The sequence below is a fragment of the Calonectris borealis genome, chromosome 16 (genome assembly GCF_964195595.1).
Source record: "Calonectris borealis chromosome 16, bCalBor7.hap1.2, whole genome shotgun sequence".
NCBI classification, from domain to species: domain Eukaryota; kingdom Metazoa; phylum Chordata; class Aves; order Procellariiformes; family Procellariidae; genus Calonectris; species Calonectris borealis.
In genome coordinates this window covers 19,948,093-19,969,253 of record NC_134327.1, presented here as the reverse complement: position 1 = coordinate 19,969,253, position 21,161 = coordinate 19,948,093, and the positions used below count along the sequence as shown (strand labels likewise).

The 21,161-nt window shown below is 50.6% G+C and overlaps 2 protein-coding genes across 3 annotated transcripts in view; one reads left to right on the top strand and one right to left on the bottom strand.

The window, feature by feature from the left end:
• SEC14L5 (SEC14 like lipid binding 5) overlaps positions 1 to 3,379 on the top strand; it is a 38,890-nt gene extending 35,511 nt beyond the window's left edge. For both annotated transcript variants that reach the window (XM_075165872.1, XM_075165873.1), the window contains 4 exons: positions 139 to 276; positions 1,069 to 1,314; positions 1,728 to 1,906; positions 3,074 to 3,379. In XM_075165872.1, coding sequence (XP_075021973.1) covers positions 139 to 276; positions 1,069 to 1,314; positions 1,728 to 1,906; positions 3,074 to 3,179 — 669 coding nt within the window. In that variant the 3' untranslated portion in view covers positions 3,180 to 3,379. The remainder of the gene's footprint in view (positions 1 to 138; positions 277 to 1,068; positions 1,315 to 1,727; positions 1,907 to 3,073) is intronic.
• Positions 3,380 to 7,715: 4,336 nt separating this feature from the next.
• NAGPA (N-acetylglucosamine-1-phosphodiester alpha-N-acetylglucosaminidase) lies at positions 7,716 to 21,158 on the bottom strand. Its single transcript, XM_075166062.1, has 14 exons — positions 21,028 to 21,158; positions 20,153 to 20,638; positions 19,354 to 19,419; positions 19,065 to 19,223; positions 15,875 to 16,014; positions 15,209 to 15,317; positions 14,750 to 14,878; positions 13,702 to 13,910; positions 12,536 to 12,583; positions 12,042 to 12,170; positions 10,762 to 10,893; positions 10,562 to 10,619; positions 9,667 to 9,906; positions 7,716 to 8,883 (listed from the first exon to the last, which is right to left on the bottom strand). Exons 1-13 carry the CDS (start codon positions 21,156 to 21,158, stop codon positions 9,690 to 9,692), a joined length of 2,013 nt encoding a protein of 670 aa, XP_075022163.1. The 3' UTR covers positions 7,716 to 8,883; positions 9,667 to 9,689.
• Positions 21,159 to 21,161: the final 3 nt, after the last annotated feature.

Here is a 21,161-nt window from a genome sequence, read left to right as displayed (position 1 = left end):
CTGCTTATGAAATCTTATGCCAGCTGAGGGTGTCGTCTTCTGTGTCTGACAGCAGGCAAGTGTTCATGGTACAAATAACTTGATAATTTACCACTAGATGAGTATGAACCCTCATATTTGTTTGTCTAACTCTTCCAGTGTACTGTCCCCGAAGGTGGACTTGTTCCCAAGTCACTTTATCAAACAGAAGAAGAGCCAGAGAACTCGGATCACATCCGGTTGTGGACAGAAACTATCTATCATTCTGCGAGTGTCCTCAAAGGAGCTCCACACGAGGTACAAACCAGAACTTCATAAGGCTGAAGGAGGCGCTGAAGTGGTATCAGTGACATGTTCTTTTTGTTAACGCTTACTAGAACAACAAAGGGCTCCCCAAGTGTGAGCACGAAATGGTTCAGCAGCAGTGTGCCTTTCTTGGGAAGGCTAACACTAGCTAGAAGTGTGGAAATAAAGAACTGCAGTTTGAGAAACAGTTTCACTTGTTTCTACTGTGGGCTGATCTTCTGGAACTCCTTCTTGGGGAGATAAAGCTGCCTCAGTTTCCCTTCTGATAGTACAGCTTCCATTTTCAGTGGCATAACTAGAACAGTAATGGTGGTGATATGAGAAGGTTGTACTGGGAACATCCTGATGGGCGTTATCAGAAAAGAGAATGTCCAAAAACGGAGCACTTGAATGTCAAAACAGCCTACCAGCTTCACTGATGATAAGTAACTCTGGTTTGGCCTGCTTAGGCTCCTGAAAAAGCAGCAGTGCCTTTTGGAGTTCATAGCCACTCAGAAAGTGCTCTTTGCTGTGTCCTGAATGCTTTGCTTCAGTTCCGCTGAGGTTTTCCTAGAACTAGCAAATGATTTACAAGCAAGAGAGATGGGGTAAAAATGCCTGAGCCGATCTATTGGGGCAGAAGGGTGGCAATGGAAATCAGTCTATATCCTCCTTTGGAATCAAGACCAATAGCTTAACTGAAGGATTATAGAGAAAAGCGTGTTTGCAGAGTGGGGAGAAAGATGCTGGCTGCCATCTGAAGACCTGACTCTTTGCAATGTGCTTGTTCTGTTCCCTTCTTAGATAGTTGTGGAGATATTGGAAGGGGAATCCGTCATCACCTGGGACTTTGACATCCTGAAGGGAGATGTGGTGTTCAGCCTCTTTCACTCCAAGCGAGCTCCTGAAACAAGTCATAAAGAAGCCACGTTACCAAGTACCTCTGCTGCTGGGGACAATATGCAGCTAATTGATAAGACATGGGTCCTTGGGGTGGATTACAGCCGTATGGAATCTCCACTGGTTTGCCGGGAAGGAGAGAGCATCCAGGTCAGATGTGTTTGGGTCCTGGCATGAATCTTACAGTCCTAGCAAACTCCAAAATGGTCTGGTGGTGGGGAGGGGAAGGAATTGATAGCATGGGGAATCATGTATTGCTTGGAAATAGTTGCTGTGGTCATCGTTCTCTGGATTCCCTGAGAAAGTGGCTGCTATTGCAGTCCTAATTTAGACTGAGCCATTGGAAAGAGATTCCGTAGTCCATGATGATAAGCTGATTGAAAATAACCATCTATTTTTTTTTAATAGCATTACAGGGATGTGTGGCTCAGGCATGTAAAATAAGTGAATGATGTACGCTCCCCAAAGTAGTCAGCTCAATAGTTGCTTTTGACTTTGCCAAGTCATTCATCTATTTCTTAGACGCCTGGCAGTCACTTGATGGCACTCTCTTTCTCTTCCAGGGGTCTCATGTGACTCGCTGGCCTGGCTTTTACATTCTCCAGTGGAAAATGCACGGCCCTCTCCCCTGTTCTGGCACCAGCCTCCCTCGGGTGGATGATGTTCTTGCCTCTCTGCAAGTTTCCAGTCACAAGTGCAAGCTCATATACTACTACGAGGTGCTTGCATCCAAGGACTTCAGGTAGGAGATTTACTGGGGGGATTTACTATACGACTTGCAATAGAGAAGCCAAATGAGAGGTCCGAGGGCGAGTTAAACATCCAGATACCAATGACCTCCACAGGGTGTGCGTTTCATTGATGATAAGTTAGATGGACAAAGACTTGGTGGCATTTTGCACAATAATCTCCTTCAGTGCTGTATGTAATAAGGGACCCCTTGGCTGTATGTCCACCTGCAGAATTTGTGCTTCGGTTCTTGCTTTACAGCTACCTGAAGAGGGGGAGGTTTTTGACTGAGGAGTTTTTTGATCTTAGATGGGAACATTTTGAGAAGTTACTTTTGGAGTAACTTTACAAATATCAGCTGGGCTATTTCATACATATTTCGTTTGGCACTTGAGAAGGATGTCAGTTGTGACTTGGAGAGTGCTTTCTGAATAGGTGAATACATCAACCTCGGCAGGATTTGTCTAGCCTGCTTTAATGCAAAAAGCACTTTTCAAATCACCCAGTAATTTGAATTCTTTGCAAGTACTTGACCCTTCACTAGGGGTTGGAGGAAGTGTTAGGTAGACCAGACTTGCAGATGGGCAGGTGGTGACCTTGAGAATGTGACCTGGCCAGATCCTGTGGAGTCAGAGCAGCAGCAAATTCCTCACTCTGATCATTCAGACCTGTTCCTTGTTGCTCTACCTGCATAAAATGTGTCAGGAACAATAGGCAGTCACAGCTACGGTGAACCCAGTCTGGCAGAAGGAGCTGGAGACCATGGCTGGACGTGATGAAGCTGGGACTTGTGCTTAGCAGGCTGGAGCTCTCGGGTTAACGGTGGCAGCTGCATTCACTGAGCTATGCTGCATTTGGAGTGCTCTTTAGTTTTCCTTTCTGCTCAGGGGCTGTGAATGCAGCCCCACAGAGGCTCCAGCTGTGTCCCACTCCCAGAATAACTGCCAGAGACAAGGTATAATATCTGTAGCTAAGAAAAAAGATATCTGTGACAATTTAATTTTTCATCATGACACAAAGGAAGCCTGAGATTCTTAGAGACAAACTTGAAAAAGATGGGACAAAAAATAAAATACTTCTGCAAGCATTATAGAATGCAAGTTGATCTCCTGTCAGATGTATAGAGTTATCCATTAATAGCTGCCTTCCTAACAAATACATCTGTTTTGTCCCATCCCAGGGGATCCATGTCAAGCCTGGAATCCTGCAACAGCGGCTTTTCCCAGCTGAGTGGAGCCACGACATCTTCCAGCCAGTCCCAGAGCAGCTCCCATCTTTCTAGATAGCAGGGCCAAGGCTACAGCGGCAAGGAAAAATCGCTCAGGGCTTCCTGGCCACCCCAGAGCTGCTCTGTGCACCAAACCAAAGAGCCTACAGGGACTGAGCCTTGAGGCAGTCGTTCGTGTGACCACAGGTAGCAGCCATTTGGACACAGAGAGGCTTCTGGGAGCTATTGTAGACATAAAAACTGAGAATTCAAATGGCAGATTTAGAAATTTTATATCAGACGCCTACTTCTCAGTAGTCTTTTTCACAAATTGTGTTTTTGGATGAATGTCGGTTTGCATGGATCTGTACATTACTCAACTTTAAAGGGCTCTTTCCAGTCAGTCCTTTCCCTACGCGTGGTAGAGGAGACTGATGTTGCCTTACCTGTCTGATCTCTAAGACTAGATTGTTCACCTGTAGCAAAACTAATCTAGTTTTCTGGGTGCCCAGGGTACCAATTACACATCAGAAAGTAAAGCGGGCATTTCAGGTGCAGGGACTTGAAGCAAACTGTAAATACCTTAATACAGACAGGACGTTTCAGAAATCAGTTCCAGGTCAAACCTAAAACCTCTTCTGAGCTGACAGGATGCTATTAGGAAATGTGTTGGATTTTTTTAACCCACTGAGACACAAGTCAAAATGGTTTTCTAGAAAGTACAGGCGGAGAACCTGCCTGCAGTAAGCAGTATCTTTCTTAAAGATAAACTGTTTTTCCTTTTTCCTCAGGTTTACAAGCAATAATGAGTAGATCTGACCCATCTCATCAAAGTGGATGGGAACTGAATCAAATTATAAAGGGCTAAGAAAAGCAATATTTTATTTCCTGAAGGCACAAAATTTTATGGCAGTATTATAGAATTTGCTTCTTTAAAGCATGAGCTAACTTGAAGAGAAAACTTAAAAAAAAAAGCATGTATGTATTTAAGCACTTACTGAAACGTATTTATTCAAATACTAGCTTATTTTTAATTAATTTTTAACTTATTTATAATCTCAAAAATGACTATTTATTAAATCCAGTCACCTTTTTAATGGGATGAACTTTGTTTTAGAAAGGAATAACTGATCGCAAGAAATCTTTCTACTTCAGTTCTAATCTTTTATGATCACTGGATGTTCTTGCGTAAAGGGCTGTACCGCACAGAGCACTGGGGTAAGGGCTGTGTGTCACCTTTTCCTGCAAGGCAGGGTTGGAGTCCAATGCTTTTTGGACTCGAGGGATGTTTTCTTAGGATTAAGAAGCAAGGATTGAGTTCAGGAGTTGTAAAAAAAGAGTGCATCTTTGTGACACACCAAAAATACCATGTTTGTCCATAATCTCCACGGATTATTCCAGAGAGCAGATGTCTATTGATCAGGTTGGGCAGCAGAGTTATATGTGTTCTTGTCTAGGTGGCAACGAAGCGAGAATAGGCGCCAAATACTCAGTTGCCCTTGGGCGGTATTTGCAGCTAGCAGACACGCAGGGCTTGATGTGGAGGGACGGCTGCCTTCGGCTCCAGCTCCGCTGCGTGAAGACTCCTCCCCGCCAGCTGGAGGTTGCCTCTGCGCAGATCTGCCTGCGGAAGGATGGCGAGGGCACGGCCCCCGGGATTTTTCAGGTTATCCCAGCCGAGTGGCTCCTGTCACATAACATGGCAAATGTGGTCTAAAATGAACGAGTTTCCAGTTCCCCGGCTGGGGAGCAGCACAAACAGTTCTGGGCTCGGGGTGGGGGCAGGCACAGGTGGTGCTGGAAGCGTGGTGTCCTCCTCCAGCAATTCATGTACCCGTGGCCGTGACTCTCAGTAAAGACTTGGGGTTTCTTTCCCTCTCACCAAGTTTTTATTAAGGTTGATGGAATCTGAGCAACTAAGAACAACATATGTGTAAACTAGTTCTTCTAACCCTGCTTTTTTAATTACTGGTTTTGAAGCACCTGGCATTGACAAAGGAGAAGAGAGACCCAATATTTGGGAACAATGGGAGATACTTGGTTTTTTTAAAGTATTGGAGTCAAATTTCTCTCCCACCTTGCATCTCTCACTGTGAGAGCAGAACAGGTAGCTTAGTTACGCAGGCCTTGGGGAAAGTTCTGATTTCAGAGAGTTCCCCACTTGTTCTGTGGACTTTACCATTTCTCCCAGATGAATGAAACTTCTCTCTGGCATTTTAGCGTAATTGGAGTCTGATAGAGAGGGAAAAGCAATACCTTTGCTCTGGAAAAATCAAGAGTTCTGGAATTAAAACTGCATGTGTGTATCCCTAATGTAAAATACTTACCCATAATTAATTTTGATGCTAGAAGCAGAATTTCAAACTGACTCCCAAAGCATCAAGAGCAAACCCAGCCTCGTCCTCCCCGTGCTGTTTCAGGATTTCAGCTTCCTGAGGCTCGATTCTTACGTGGTTGGTCACGTCCCATGGTGGTAACATTCCTGTTTGCTCTGGTTAAGAATCTCTTCCATTGCACTGGATTTTATATTTTTTATTTTAAAATGTGGCATATGCTGTTCTCCTCTCACCAGTAAAAGTTTTGGGTGTTTAACTCCTGTCAGTGAGGCGTCTGGAACTCGGCACTCCTGGCAGGTCTCTGAATGAGCCAGGGGGAGGCGAAGGGCCGGTCCCAGGGAGCGCTCCCTCCTGCTGTCACACCCTGGCCTTTCCTCTGGCTCCTCGCTGGTACCGCGCCTCTGCCCCACGAGAGGCTGCTGCACGCATCTGCTTGGGAAGCAGCTTGTGATCTCTCCCTTGTCAATTTTAAGCAAAATTGCCTGGGTTTTTCCACCTACCAATTTACTTAGCTACCAATTTAAATAATCCAATACGGATTTTTTTTTTTTCCCCCTTTTTCCCAAAGGTTAATGTAACAGGAGAAAGGGGACAACAGCCTGGATGTCGTGGCTGATGCTGTGCTGTGCTTTTTAAACCCGACTTTGTGAACTGCAGACACAAAAGAAGCAGAATTCTTCTAAAACACCTTTTTCCCTCTAAAATGACTATCAGTGTGGTTTAGGAAATAAAACACACTGTTTTCTTCACAGCAACCTCTTGTGAGTTGAGACTGGGAGGAGTTTTGCATTCCGGCTCCCTGGGAGCTACTCATCTCTCATAGATCTTGTAAGCCAGAACCTTGAAAAATGGACTCCAGTTTTGGGTGCTGAGCTAGAGATGCAGCAAGGCCCTCCCTGCTCCCCAGCAGTGTCCCGGCAGCTGCTCTCAGTGAAGGCGGTGAGCTGGGTACTTAAAAAATAGCTCCTCAGTAAGTTGGGGCTTTCCCCCGTTTCAAGTATTCCATATGCAAAACACGATACCTACCTCAAAGAGCTGTTGCCATGTTTAATGTGATACGAGATCTCAAGAGAAAGGACGCTGTGCTGCAGGTACAAAGTGTTGTGCCGTTGTTTACAATTAAATATGGCCATATGTGAAACCTTTATTCTCAGCAATTTCTGCAGGTTTGCCCCATCCCGCCATTTACTGGCTTCTGTCCCGGCAGGACTGGGGAAGGCAAACGCGGAGCACGTCACCAGTGGGCACACGTTGAAGATGGACGTCAGACTAGACTGGGGGCAAAGCGGGGATGCAGTAACTGAGTCGTTTTGGCTAAACACTTTGCTGTCTTTCAGGTTTGAAAAGGGCTTTTTTAACTGCTGTGGACAGAGCAGCTTAGCCTTGGGGGGGGACCGAGGGAGACTCCAGCCCAGGGGGGTGTGAAAGCGGCAGTGCTGGCTGCTTCACCGCTCCCGTGTGCCAAGGGCTAAGCTGCAAACCGGCACTCGGGCACTTACACCGTCAGCGGGGAGGCACTGAGGGCACGTCCCGGTGGTTTCTCGGCCTCCTGTACTCGCTGTGGGGGGAAGAGCGACCCCGATTGTCATTACGTGAGGGAATTGGGAGCGATGCAGCCGCTTTGGCTGTGCCGATCTGTTTGCGGAGCTTCAGTCACAGCCTTGTTCACTTCAGTCTTGTGGCTGGCCCGTTTGGTTGTATCAATTCCCTTTCAGTAACAGGAAAAAAACAACTTTCAATAAGAATTTATAATCCCAATTTGGTTTATTCATCAAAAGCTTTTGAAAATGCCATAATCCAGTCATCTTAAATGTGTAACACTGCACCTCAAAATTCCTGGTAGGAAGTGGTGAGCCCAACTGTCCACTCAACTCAGGTGTGAAGCTGCTATCTTGAGGCAGCAGCTAAGGCCAGCCGTACTGCTCGGAGGGATCCCTTCTTTCATTTTGCTAGCTCACACTTCTTTAATATCCGAAATGTTTATCCTGTGAGCCAAACAATGCAAGAAACAGAGCTGTTAGACTCTTGAGGACTAAAATTGACAAGCATTTGTCGAAGATTCCTGCATGCTATTAGCTTTAATATTCTTCCAACATGTTTGTGGTGATTCTTATACCTGATTATTTATCTCTTGGAAGGCTAAATTGGAATCATGTGACATGCATTGGCTTTTAATGACATCAACATCCACTTCCAAGCTATTAGTTACATATGTAACTTAAATGGGCATTAATTTTTTTTAGCAAGCACTTACTTTCTCTCCCTTGCAGCTGTCTTCGTTTTTATATATGGAAGTCCTGATTTTTCTCAGCCAAAAGAACCCAAACATTCTTTAAGAGCACACTAGCAAAATGCAGAGTGCTTTGTAACGTGTTACTTGACAACAGATGTACTTAGTTACAGTATTTGTAGGTTCTGGTAGGAGCTGTACATTCTGTATGTGGGAAATAAAGCATCTTTAAAGAACATGTCTGATTGTTTGATGCAACTGTTCAAATTGTGGTAAACTCTGAAAATTTAAGCATGTGTGCCGCTCTCTTTACCCACAGAAATGGAGGTAAGTCTTGCTTGTATTCACTTATTCCTACTTTTTAACTAAAATGTTCTTTAGTTTTCTCCTGTAGAACCAGCATTTTTTGTTTCTTTTCATACCACAGAGTAGGCTCGTACACATCATCCTGCAATGTAGTTGGTTATTTAAAATAAAAAGGGCCCCCTGGGTTCGAATGGCCAACAGATTAACTGGGAAAAGATCGCATCTTCCTTCTGCAACCGAGTATTAAGAATTTGAGTTTCAGGCAGTTATTACTAATAGACTTTATTCAAGTTTCACACAGTCTTCTGTAAATAATAGAAAAATAGAATCTTCCATTTACAGGTTGATTTGATACCAACAGCGGCACAAAAATTACATATCCTTTAGTTGGACAGATAAAAACAGAGTGCATAAAAATGTTAATATTCAGGCTCAGACAGGCTTCACACCCCCCTTTACAGCATTGCAGTAGCACATTAAAGGCTTTTCCTCCCATGGAAGCAAACTCAAATATGTTGGTTTTGGTTTTGTTTTTTTTTTTTTTTTTTTTTTAAAAATGCATTGTGCAAGGATGTATTCTAGTAAAATGTCTCATTTCCAGCCGAGATGTTCAGGATGCTGGGTTCCTTGAAGTGCTTGCTGACGGTGGTCCCAGCCCGCTGCTGGCGGCCCTTCCCTCTGGTGAGGGAAAGGCGGTTCTAGCAGCAGCGAGCAGGGCTGCTGCGGGGCCTGTCCCGCGGGGAGGGCGGCACAGGCTGATCCGGCCGGGCTGGGGCACGGTTGTGTCCCGCTGAGCGTGGGGGCTGCTGCTGTCTCGTCCCCTCCCCAGGTGGGAGAGCTCCAGGCTGCGGCACCGCGGTGACGGGGCACCTCCGTGGCAGCCCACGCAGCCGGGCAGAGCACGCCGGCTTCTGGGGGGCAGGAGAGAACGCAAGAATGAACTCTTTGAACTGAGGAGGCTTTTTATGTTGCTGTACTGCAAGAACCTACCACAATGCAGTGCTCATCAAGCACCTGTCAGACTGCTCCTAGGACTAAGGATTCAGTAAGAAAACACTCTGGCCCTGCACTCACTGCAGGCCAGGTGAAGAAAGTCAGGTGCAAGGAAGGCCCAACCCTGTGTGTCAGCCTTTGAGCCTACCACCATGCCCAGAAGGAGCAACGTTGTGGTTTCGTTGTGTGCTGCACCCATTTCAACATTTTAAAATGGTCTGCCTACCCGGGAAGGGCAGTTACAGACTTACAGCATCCTTAAGCCAACTTCCTTAAGCCTAGCTTTATGCTACAGGCAATTTATCTTGCATCTTAAAAATACCTACCACTGCTCAGGCGAGAAGGGACCTTTCTGAAGTGCCTATGGCTTACATTCCTCACCTGCTTCCCGCCAGCACTGGAGGTAACCAGCCCATTTCCTCTCCTGCTGCAGCCGTGGAATTCCCTTATCCACCTGCGTGCGTGGCTTGTGCCCTGCATCCTTCTATGGCAACTAACTAGGCAGTCCCGTTCGCCCCGGGCGGAGGAGGGGAGGGAAGCTAGCCGTGCTCTCAGCAGGGCTGCGCCAGAAACAAGGGAGTTCCTTGGGCTGAGGTATCCTGCTGCTGCTCGTGGTCAGTCAGCAGTTTCCCGCCCCGGGTCTGAGCAGCCTCCGGAACAGTCCGTGCCGAGTGGTGCAGTGCAAGTGCAGAGTAAAATACCTCATCTCTCCTCATCCGGGACTCTAAAGGAGTGTCTGGCTTTGGTCCTGAGCATCTTCTGTCTCGCAGGCAGCAGACGTGGAGGTGTGACTGGCTTCCCCGTTCGTCTCCCTCAGGGGGTGGTAGAGATAGTCACCACTCTGACGGTGCCTCTCCGACCTGAGGAAAAGGCCTACGTTTCCCATGGCGCTAATCACGAGAAGCAGGGCCAAGACAGAGGTCGTGGAGATCCAGGTTTTTCTGTCAGAGGGAAGAAAAATCTACGTAAGCGATCTCTTGACCTGCTTTCACGTGTTCCCGGTGTGCAAACGACTTCTGGAGGTTTGTGCTCCCTTCTCTGTCATCATAAGCTTGTGGTTCTGCTCCCAGGCAGGTGAGAACATGCTCTGTGAAAGTCTTTGAAGGGCTGCTCTGGCAGCTGGAGCAAATGGGTGTTTTTGGCTTTCTGCTTAGCTAAAAAGCGACCAGCTGTGCCTGCAGAGCAACTGTAGCTTCACCAATGCTAGAGAAGCTGTGCTCTGGTGTTGGAACTGTCCTTGTCTGTGTTGACAACGTAGTTGTCAGTGGGAGAGCAAAGGTGGCTCTTGTTTAACTGTAAGCTGCAGAGCGCTAGGCTCGGAGCACCCACTGCCGGTGATGGGGGCTTCAGCTCAGCACTTGGCTTACGGTTCGGTTTCTATCGCTTTGCCTTCCATATCCCCATCCTTCCCGTCACGAGAGCTGCAGGTGATATAATGAAGTCGGAACACGGATGCTTTGGGCAATGAAGCAGCAGGTCTGAGACACTGCCCTGGCACCCGGGAGTGGTGCGAACAACTCCATCTCGCAGTGAGCAACGGATGGCACGGACTCGGTGTGGATGTATACACATATAGGATGAGTATTACACACTTACTCCGACAGAGAGAACTTTTCTTTGCTCCTCTTATTTTGGGAAGCCAAACACCGCCCAGCTGGAAAACAAAGAACAGAGGGAAGAAAGGCAGCATTAGGAGGAAGGTGTAAAATTCCACTGAAAAAGAGCAAGCTTAGGTAAGATGGCAGCCAGCCAGAGCTGATAACTGAGCAAAACACAACCGCTGTAACCAGAGGTACCTTTGTTTAACTGCTCCTGTATGGCCAATTCATAGGTGATGTTGCAGCTGCCTGTCTCCCGGTGGCAGGGACACATGTGTTCACAGGCACACGGTTTCTGGCAGTTTGGCCCATACCAGCCCAGGGGACACTCTAGGGAATTGATCACAAAGAAGTCGGTCATCGTCAAAGCTCCGCATGCTCTGAAACCACCCAGTCTACCACTGCAGCTCCCCGCGCCCCCAGCTCAACTGCGCCTGTTTCCCCAAGTGCACCAGCTCCGTGCCGGGAAGGATGGGCACGCTCAGAGCTTTAGGAGAGGCTCAAGCCTCACCTACGTCTGACTGAGGTGTTCGTGTCACTTCTGCCACCACAGACGTCTCTGGCCTTGTTGCTTCCCATGTGTTTTTCTCCCTGCCAAGTCTGAGCTACGGCCCTGCTGTTTGGCTCAGAAGCGGAGGTGGAGGGGGGCATCAGCCGCCAGTTCCTAAAGGGAAGCAAGTACTCGTCTTTGAGCACAAGCACCCATGGGCTCTTCGGCTGCGCTGAGCAGCTTTCCTGCAGCCTGACGAAGCTGTTCTGCCTGCCCACCCCGCTTCCTCCAGCAGCCTGAAAGCACCAAACGCTGAGTTTAACTGCTGTCGCTTTGTTTACTTCAAGGAGAAGATCTTGTAAAATAGGGATCGGGCTGGCTGAGCATTCCTAGGCTGGGAACAAAGCATCGTTAGCGTAACCATGCATGCAAGAAGTTTACACCCACGGTGTAATTAACTTGTCCTGTCACCAGAGCAGGCTGTTCAGTCAGCTACACGGGGGGCCTCGAGCACTCCAGAAAAGCTGGAGTGGTTACACAGTCGAAAACATCGCTCGCTCTGTTAGCACTAGCACCTGCGCAGCCGGAGCTGGAAGGGTGTGAGCCAGAAGGGCCCTTTGGGGCACTTCACAGCCACTGACTTGGATCTCCTGAACCCTGGGCTTCAGGCAGGGCCTGGCACAACTCCCTCAAGCGAAGGATGTTCAAGTGCTCGTGTTCTACACTCACGAGCTTGGGAAAGCAACACAGTTCTTTGGGGCAGAGACTGAACAGGCATCCACAATTTTCTAATGATGAAGAAAACTCCTCTCTGCTCCCTCCTTTTCTTTTTAGCCGATTTGGGTAGGGCAGGCAAGCCCCTAAGAGCTGGCAGGTTACGCTCCAGCTGTGAAGTTCAGGCCTGAGCCTGCTTTGCCTAGGAGAGGGGGCTCGGGTGTAACACAAAAGCCTCTCCCCAGCCCAGGCTGTTACTGGGAGCAGCCCTTACCTTGCTCACAGCTGCTGCCATAATACCCAGCCGGGCAGGAACAGGCTCCGTGCACGGGGTCACACGAGCCACCGTTCTGGCACCGGCATTTCTGGGTGCAAGCGTCCCCATAGAAACCGCTAGCACAAGCTACAGGAGATCTAGCTAGCACAAGCAGAGATCTCATCAGGGCCCTCGTCACAAAGGCAGCAAGCCCACCCCACGCTTATACCCACGGAGCAGTCACTGGCACAGGGTGTTGATGGCTGCTCAGAGAACAGAAGCTGAGTCTGTGCCTTGAACAAGCTTGAAGTGCTTCGCACCGAGCCAATCTTAAGATGCTCAGGCTGCAATTAAACTCACACTGACAAAAAGAAAAGCACCCTGAAGCCTTTCCCTTCCCTGCTCCCTCTTGGGGAGCCACCCACCGCTGCAGGCGGCCAGCTCTTAGGAAGGGGTTCACACTATCCTCTCGCTGGCTGTGAAGAAGTGGAGTGGATGGAAGTCAGCATTACCTTCACTGCAGTTGCTGCCAATCCAGCCAGCATCACACAGGCATCCAGCTGTGCAAACACACATAAACAGGCATTAACAACAACAGAGAAAGACCTAGAAATAGCAGGAACTCAAAATTAGGAGCCTCTGCTTCTTGGGGTGCTCTCTTAACTTTCCCTGCCTCTGCCAAGGAACCCACAGAAGAGGAGTCCTGAACTCACACACAGGTTAGGTTCAAATACCCACCCACTGCAGCTGCCAAGCACAGCAGAACCTCCTGCTGATTGGATTTTGAGAGATTAACTCTGGGTCAACTATTACCAACGCCTGTAGCCGCTGAGCTCTGCCCAGTCACTTCACTGGTGCAAACTTTGCTACGAGTTCCATCACAGAGGTAGCAAAGAAACAGGAGAACAGGATTGAGCAGGCACAGAAGAGCAGAAGCTGGGGGTGTATATTACGCAGTCCCTAGATTCAGAACAACTTTATGGAAGAGTTGCAATTGCTCACGTGTAAAAATCATGAAGCAGGAGAGTCAAGAAGGAACAATAAGGGGAGGGGGCAGAACTCAGCTGCTTTGTCGTACAGTGTAATACGCTGCCCGTCCCGTCAGCAGATTTACAAACCAACCAGGAGCGCAACCCCCGGGGGCAGAAAGGGAAACTCAGACATGGAGTATGAAGTCAAGTCCTATTACAGGTCCGGTTTCCAGATCTGAGTCCCAGCCCCCTGCCGCTCTCTCCTAAAGGCAATGTGTTCTACCACCTCTGCTGCTGCTCCAGATGCTGGAGGGAAGGGGCAGAGCAGCTCAAACACCCAGAGGGTAAGACCAGGGCTGAGCCAGCACCAGCTGGCTTCCCGAGCCAGGGCATGGGCTGGCCAGACAATCGGCACCTGTGGCCCTAGAAGGCTGGGCTCCTGCGGCTGGGAACCTCTCCAAAGACTGCTGCTCTCCGCAGCGAAGGAAGCGGCTACTGCCGGCGCCGTTCATGTGAGCTACGCTCCTTCACACCAGGGTGGGACCAGCCAGGACTGCACACAGTGATGTGCTGAGGCCCCACCGCGGTGCCTCGAGCGCAGGTAAGCGATATTCCCCGTGTACGTACTGCCCAGGTCCGTGCTTCCCCTCGAGCTACCCACAGGCGTCTCCGTGTTAAGAGGCCTTCTCCGCACCGCAGCGACTCACAGTCAGTGCAGACGCCGTGCAGGCTGCAGTTGGAAGGGCCGCAGTCCAAGACGTCACAGGCTGGGCCTCTCCAGAAGCCCCCGGTGCAGCGGCACTCCCCTTGCACGCAGTCCCCGTGACCGCTGCAGTCTGCAGGCTCGCAGGCAGGCTCGTGGATACACACGATGGTCGAGATGCTGCGAGGGCAACGCCACATGTTGTCGAAGGAGCTGGGGACAGAAGACGGGTCCCATAAGGCGGGCAAGCACTGCGCTGCTCCCAGCCCTTCGTGAAACCAGTTGATACAATCCACAAACTTTCATTCTGATTCACATTGGCAAACACGAACATTAATAATGAGAAAATATAAACATAAAACTAGATTTGAGTCAATGTTTTAACTACCTGTTGGATAGGAGTCATTTCAGACACGGAATTACAGAAAGCAGCATGCAAGCAAAGTCTCCCTTTAAGCAGTCCTGGCTTCCCTGACTTTGGCGTTCAGCACGTCTTTTCCTGAATATTATTTGCTTTGATATAAGTGACGTCATTGCAGTTATAGCAACGCTTGGCTTTCAACTGTCAGACTGCAAACTGAATTTTAAATCCCTTCATGTTTACAGTCAGAAATGACTAAAAAGCTAAACTTAAAGTAAAATATTCTTTAGGTTCCCTCACGTGAGGCAGGGCAGGGTCTCCAAGTCAGTGTTTCTCTTCCATAATAATAAGCAGTTGACAGACCTCTGCTAATTCCTGTGTATATGCAGCTCTGAATTTCCTGGTCTAAGAGCATCAGGCCACTCAGTCATGTCGAACAGCTTTGCTGAATGTCTGAAAACAGCTAAACTTTAATCCTGGATGACTAAGTGGAAAAAATATGTAGTCACTAAATCGCTTTACGTTTTAGAATCACTCTCTCCCACAAGACCTGTCACTTGCCTTTACGCTGTGATCTCCAGCAACGCAGACTGACTCCCTTGCAGAGCAGAGGGGTCGGACTGAGCTCTGCACGCTAACGGGAGCTGCACAGTTACTTGTGCAGCCCTGGGCATGAGCAGCCAGCACCTACCAGTGCTCAGACGGGTAGCTTGCGAGGGTCCCATTTAAGACCAGCGTTGCAGACCCTCCACCATCCAGGTTGATAGCATTGATGATTCCCTGCTGCTTCAGAAATTCAGCCATTTCCCAGAGGTTGACCCTGCAAAAGCAAACATTTGTTCACTGCTCATTCATGCTATTTGACTTCGATGAAACTGCTGTACTAGAAGCTTGGTCCCTCTCCTCAGTGGAAGGGGGGAAGCTCTGCCATCCCAGGTACGTTGACTCACTGCCTGGAAGCTGCATTTGCCTTTTCTGGCTCTGCCAGAAAGACACCAAACAGCCGTGTCTTCAACTGACCTCTTGAGCTCTGCAGGTCTCTGCCTTAAAACATATTACTGGCAGCTGCAGAGTCCCTCCAGTTCCAGTGACAGAATTTTAAGACCTACCTTGCACCTGCCCCAAGACCTTACCGCAGCCCTGGCCTTACCCTCTGGATTCTGTCTGTCCATCCACGTGAACCAGGACCAGCTGCCCCTGACTGTCGTGTCCAACCGCAGTCCTGGCGGATACCACATTGATGAACTTGTCAAAGGTTCCTGTGCAGCAGAGGGAATAATTCAGGCACCAGCTGGGTGACAGAACTGGCTGTTTAGACACATCTGTCTGCAAAACGGCTCCCAGCAAGGAGCTCACCTAAACTGAAACACAACGAGAACAGAGCCCAGGTTCCTCTTGTTGATCCAAGCCCATCTAGGAATAGCATTTCCAGAAGCACTCTTGTTAAGTCTGGCACAGGGACAAAGAAGGGGATTCACAAGCCCTCGGTTTTAAACTCCTGTAAAAGGCATCTCCTTTGAGTTTCTCAGGACAAGTATTAATGCCAATCTTGCCACCACTATTTACAGTCCTCAGCAAATTCTGTTCAACAACCCTGAACAGGCAAGTGCAGCCTCATCTTGCAGGCAGCCTATTTCTTGTACTGCACTTGCCACAGACTCGGGGTAAAGTAGCACAGTAGAAGAAATTTGGACCTCTTAAGTGAGTAGCAAACTGCAACTAGACAACATAGTTTCCACTGCTACCCCGTCCTTCCAGTAGCCCCATCAGAAGGACAATCTATACCCAGGCTGAAGCTAGGCTTTACAATATTTACCTGTGGTTTGAATTTCACCACACTCAGCCATTTGACTCTGACTGACGTACACTTCTCCATCTCTTAGGAGCCAAACTACCCCACTCACAAGCTGCACAAAAGGGTTTGCTTGATCCAAGACATCTTCCTCAGACAGGTAACTAGGAAAGAGAGAGCAGGAGGGGTTACCCACAGTCACGGCAGTGTCATGTAAAAGCCTCTTCTGCTGCCAGCAGGCTCCAGAAGCGGGGAGAAGGGGAGAAGGTGGCTGAATGAAGGCTCGCTACATCCAAAACTAGAGGCCAAGCAGTGCGAAACATCACTTTAGCAGCCAGAGTGGACCCTGTTCTCCGCTATTCTGCACAAAACCACTGTTAATGGTGGTCCCAGGCCACTGTGCATGAAACAACTCCTGCCAACAGCGTGGCCAGCAGACCTGAGCCAGGATAATAAGGGTAGAAAGCATCTGGCAGAACACGAGGGCAGAGCCATTGCCAAACACTCAGGGATCTGTGGAAGCAGCTGTAACATCTTGCTGTCTGTCAGCTTCCATTCTGCAAAACAGCCAAACAGCTTTTGAGAGGGTTTTCAGCAACAGCATCCAGTCTGCCCACAGCTGCCCTGAGGGGAAGACACTGCTGGATGCTACCTGCTCCCCTCCGCCTGGGAAAGAGCTTCCTCTACTCTTCCCGACGGCAAAACCTTTCACCGAACAGTCAGACAGTAAAAGGACTGTTCAGCTACCACTTCCACAATCGGGCGTTGTGTGTCACTGTGGGGTGCTTCCCAAGGGATATTCTTCTCTCAAGAATTAGGGTGCTGAGTCACACCCGCCTCATCAGAACCTGATGCTGGGTGATGTTTGCAACTGACAGAAGAGGACAGCAGCAAAGGTTGGGGCTGAACGGCGTGGTTTTTTGTTTAAAACTGATTGTTCTACCTGCTCCAGACATGTCTAGGAGCTGGATGCTCAACTTTTAGTTTTTTAGTATCTGTGATTGCAGCCGAACAAAGCTTCCCACTTTGTAGAAAAGTGGAAATGAAAATACATGAACGGAAAACATGCAAAAAGAAATCCCTTTACCCATGGGAAGGGAACACAAAGACAAAACGAACACAGCTGAAAATGGATCAAATTGCACAACATGGACTTGAGCATGGACTAATCAACTGTCGGCTTTTAAAGCCTGCAATTATCCGTCGCCAGTCTAGGTGGTAGAGGGGTAACAATGTGCCCTGGTGCACCGTCCTGCTGATCATGATATAGTGTGAAAGGATCAATTGCAAATTACTTTCCCCACTGCCCTGACAGACCAAATTATTTACACCAAAACCATTTCCAGTGTCATGTTTTGGAAGCTGCAAAGACACCAAGCAGACAACAACTCACACAGCGCCATGACTCCATTTGACACGGAAAATCCTGCCAGAGCAGGAGAGAAGCAGGGCAGAGCTGAGATTAAGGACTCAACAGTGACCTTGCAGTTGCTCTTGGACCCCTCGGCAGAAGCCCCCTCACCATATTGGACATGTCACCAACTCCACCAGCCCCTCCACCATGTAAATTAAGGCCATGGTTCTCTGGCTGTCAGAGAACGGCTGCACACTAAATCCCCGGCTTGGTCCGGGCAGTTTGGCTTTGCAGAGACCCTGGCTGAGCTCTGAGGGCACGTGGGAGTGGGCTATCAGAGGGGTGGAGAATGCAGCCAACAGATGCAGCAGCTTCCAGACTGCTCCTCAATCTTCTGAGACCATCAGAAGGACCTCAGGGAACGCTTCTAGGACCTTTAGGGTGCCTGCTGCTGCTGGGGAAGGGTAGCTACTAGGGGCCTTTACTTCCAGCGAGCACCAACAGTCCCTCTGTCAGCTATTCCTCACCGAAGGGTGCTTTGAGCTTTTGCCTCCCGCGGATTAGTAGGGAGCGTCACCCTTTCACCTGGGGCCAGGAAGAGGCCTTTGTAACCGCCAGGCTGAGCCCACAGCTCCCAGCAGCCAGGAGATGCTGCGGCTCGTGCAGGGGGGAGCTGGAGACTCTGCAGAGGGCAGGGGCTGTGGTGACACACCGCAGGGCGCAGCCGCCAGCACCGACTTCTACAACTACCCCCAGCACAGCAGAGACCTCGATTCAGCCCAGGCTGTGGAGGGAGAAGGCAGCGCTCGGGCTGCGGGGATACCTGGTGCCTTTTGCTGAAGCTGGGGGCAGGGGAAAGTGCCCTAGTGTGTGCTGACTGAGGAGCTGGGCTGCTGAGACAAGGAGCTACAGGAGGAGCTCTGCATGCTGCACAGCAGCAGGGATGATGAGAAAGAGATGGACAGATCTTCCCTAATAGCCTGCAGAAACAAAGCCCTGAACCCCACAATGCCCAGAAGGAGCACCCAGGATCTGCTCACTGGGGTGGCAAATCCTGTGATGATGAAGGCTGGAAGTCTGTGAGCCCTGGGACCAGGAGGGAGCTCTTCCTCCACCCAGGTTCAGTGCCCTGGCAGCAGGCAAGGGGCTGGGAGCTCTGTGAAACGACGCGTCTGTGCCAGCTGAGCCTGAACCCCGCAGCAGCACCAGAGGAAGAGGGTGAGTGATAGGGGGAAGCTCCCTGCTGTGGGGGACAGAGCCCCCTCCCACTAACCTGTCTAGGGAGGTGCGCTGGGGGCTCAGATCTAGGATGGTGTGGGGAGACTGCTGAGGCGTCTCCAGCCCCCAGACTGTTACCCCCTGCTGCTCTTCCACACGGGCACCAACAGCACTGCTGGGGAAACCAGGAGTGCACCAAGAGCGACTGCATGGCTCTGGGGGTGATAGCCAAGGGTGGCCCCGGTGCTCCTCTCCTCAATCCTGCTGGTGAGGAGGAAGGGCTTGAGAAGCAGTGGATGGATTCTCTGGGTCAATATGGAGTAGCACAGCTGGTGTTGACAACAGGAATTTGGCTTTTACAAGGACAGAACCCTCTCTGAGGAATAAGCACCTGACCAAGAGAGGCAAAAGTAACTCCGGTAAATAGGCTATCTGTTGAGGAGAGCTGTAGACCAGGAATGACACAGGAGGGAGATGATCACCCACAGTCAGGTGAGGAAGAGGCAGACCAGGCTGGCAAGCGAAGGTTGCAGGGTGACATGGGCATAAGAACTTGAAACAACAAAGTATAAACAAAAGGGGACCTCAACCGTATGCACACAAATAAGGAAATGGTGAGAGGACTTACGGGGAAGCTCTCACCCTCTTCCTGGAAAATCGGAGTGGGTGGCTGTGTGAAGCTGTGCAATAACGCAAGCAGTATAGGCACAAACAGGAGGAATCAGAGGTCTGTGCAGCTGCAGGGCTACAACCTCACTGGGATCACGCAGACATGGCAGGATAGTGCGTGTGACTGGAGTGCTGCAATGGATGGATACAGGGATGTACCCAGGGAATGTGGTGGGAGAAGTGGGGAGCAGCTGCCCTTCACGTGAGAGAGCAGCAGGAACGCCTGGAGCTCTGCCTAGGCACTGACCACAGGCTCGCTTACGGGTCAGGTTGGAGTTCTGGCAGATCAAGGTGGGTGACATCCTGGTGGGTGTCTGCCACAGACGGCCTGGTCGGAAAATAGCAGATAAGACCTTCAGAAAACTGGAAAAAGCCTCATGTTCACGGGCCCTGGCGCTCATGGGGGACTTTAACCATCTGCTGAAAGGGCAACACAGCGGAGCACAGGCAATCCAGGAGATGCCTGGATTTCTACTTAACAGTAAGTAACTTAACATAAGACAAACTTTTTTACTGTAAAGGGTGGTCAATCACAGGAACACGTTTGCCCAGAGGGGTTGTGGAGTCTCCGTTCTTGGAGATGTTCAAAACCTGACTGGACATGACCCTGAGCAACCTGCCCCAGCTGACCCTGCGCTGAGCAGGGTGTTGGATGAGGCACCTCCAGAGGTCCCTTCCAACCCCAGGATTTCTGTGCTGTAGCCAGAGCAGTTATGTAGCCTGCTCTGCCTCTCCTCTGTGGGGAGGATAGAGATCTCTTGCCCTTCTACCATAATCAAGTGTACCTGCTGCATTTTGGGAGAGGAGATACAGGAACCTAAGCAGCTACAGATCAGAGTAATTTATCCAGCTTCTCTTCATCCTAAGAAAAAAAGCCAATGGCCAGAGATAGCTCAATGGGGTAGAGGTAGGATAGCCCTAATTTAAGTGTTCAAAGCATCCTCATGCTGTAACTGGGAGACGCCAAGGAAGCAATGCCTGGGCAGTGCTTCCTGCCCCAGTGATTCCTACCGGTCTTCAGGGAGGAGAGAGTGCTCTCCAAACATCCCCCAAGTTCTTACCCGAACACCATGGTGCCATCCTTCCGGATGCCGAACTGAGCATTTTGCAGGCCTCCAGAGTTTTTCACCAGCTTTCCATCGCTCACGACGTTCCCAAAGCACTCTCCGGTTCCCATGTCGAAGTACCCGCCGTTCTGGGCCACCAGACACTTCCCGAGCTTTGCGGTCTCTTCCACGGGGGCTCTGCGATGAGCCTGGCAGCCTCCCGCGCCGCCCGGCTCTAGCACAGAGAAGGTCCTCAGGGGGTTCCTCACAAACGTGAAGTGGCCATAGACCACCTTGCGGTCCTCGCCCCCCGGGGGGATGTAAGAAACAAACGTTCTGGTGGTAGCCACTGGGCCGCCCGTCCTGTTGTCGCTGGGCCAAGCTTCGTGTGTTCTGTTGCCGTACTTGACGGGCTGACAGTCCCTGACGTGCCTGTGGTGGTGCCGAGGGCCGTGCCGGGAGGGGAAATAGGGCTGCAGCAGAGGGTCGCTGGGGGGGCTCCTGCAATGAGAAGATCCGGCTGCCCCAGGGCTGCCCTGGCAGAGCGCGTCTGCAGCCCTGCGCGGTGGGACGAGAGCTGCGCGGCGGGGGTGGCGGGCGGGGAAGGCCTCACGACATCCCCAGCCCCCGGGGAGCCCCCGGTACCCCTGGAACCCACCCCCCGGGGAGCCCCCGGTACCGCCGTAACCCACTCCGGCTTAAGGGAGGCTGTCCCGCTTAGTACCCGCACCACCAAGCCGACCTCGGGGCACCCGCTCGGCGGCGCCGGGCCAGAGGCCCGGAGAGGCCCGGAGAGGCCCGGCGCTACCGGCCGGGAAGGGACCCCCGGGGCCCGCCCGTCCCGGGACGGCAGGGCTGGCACCGCCCCGGGCACCCGCGCGGACACTCACCCGGCGCCGCGCGCCGCCTGCAGCCAGCCGAGCGCCGCCAGCGCGGCGGCCACCACCGCCCGCCCCGCCGGCACCGGCCGCCGCCGCCCGCGGCCCCCGCCCGCGGCCCCCGCCGCCCTGGAGGCCGCCATCTT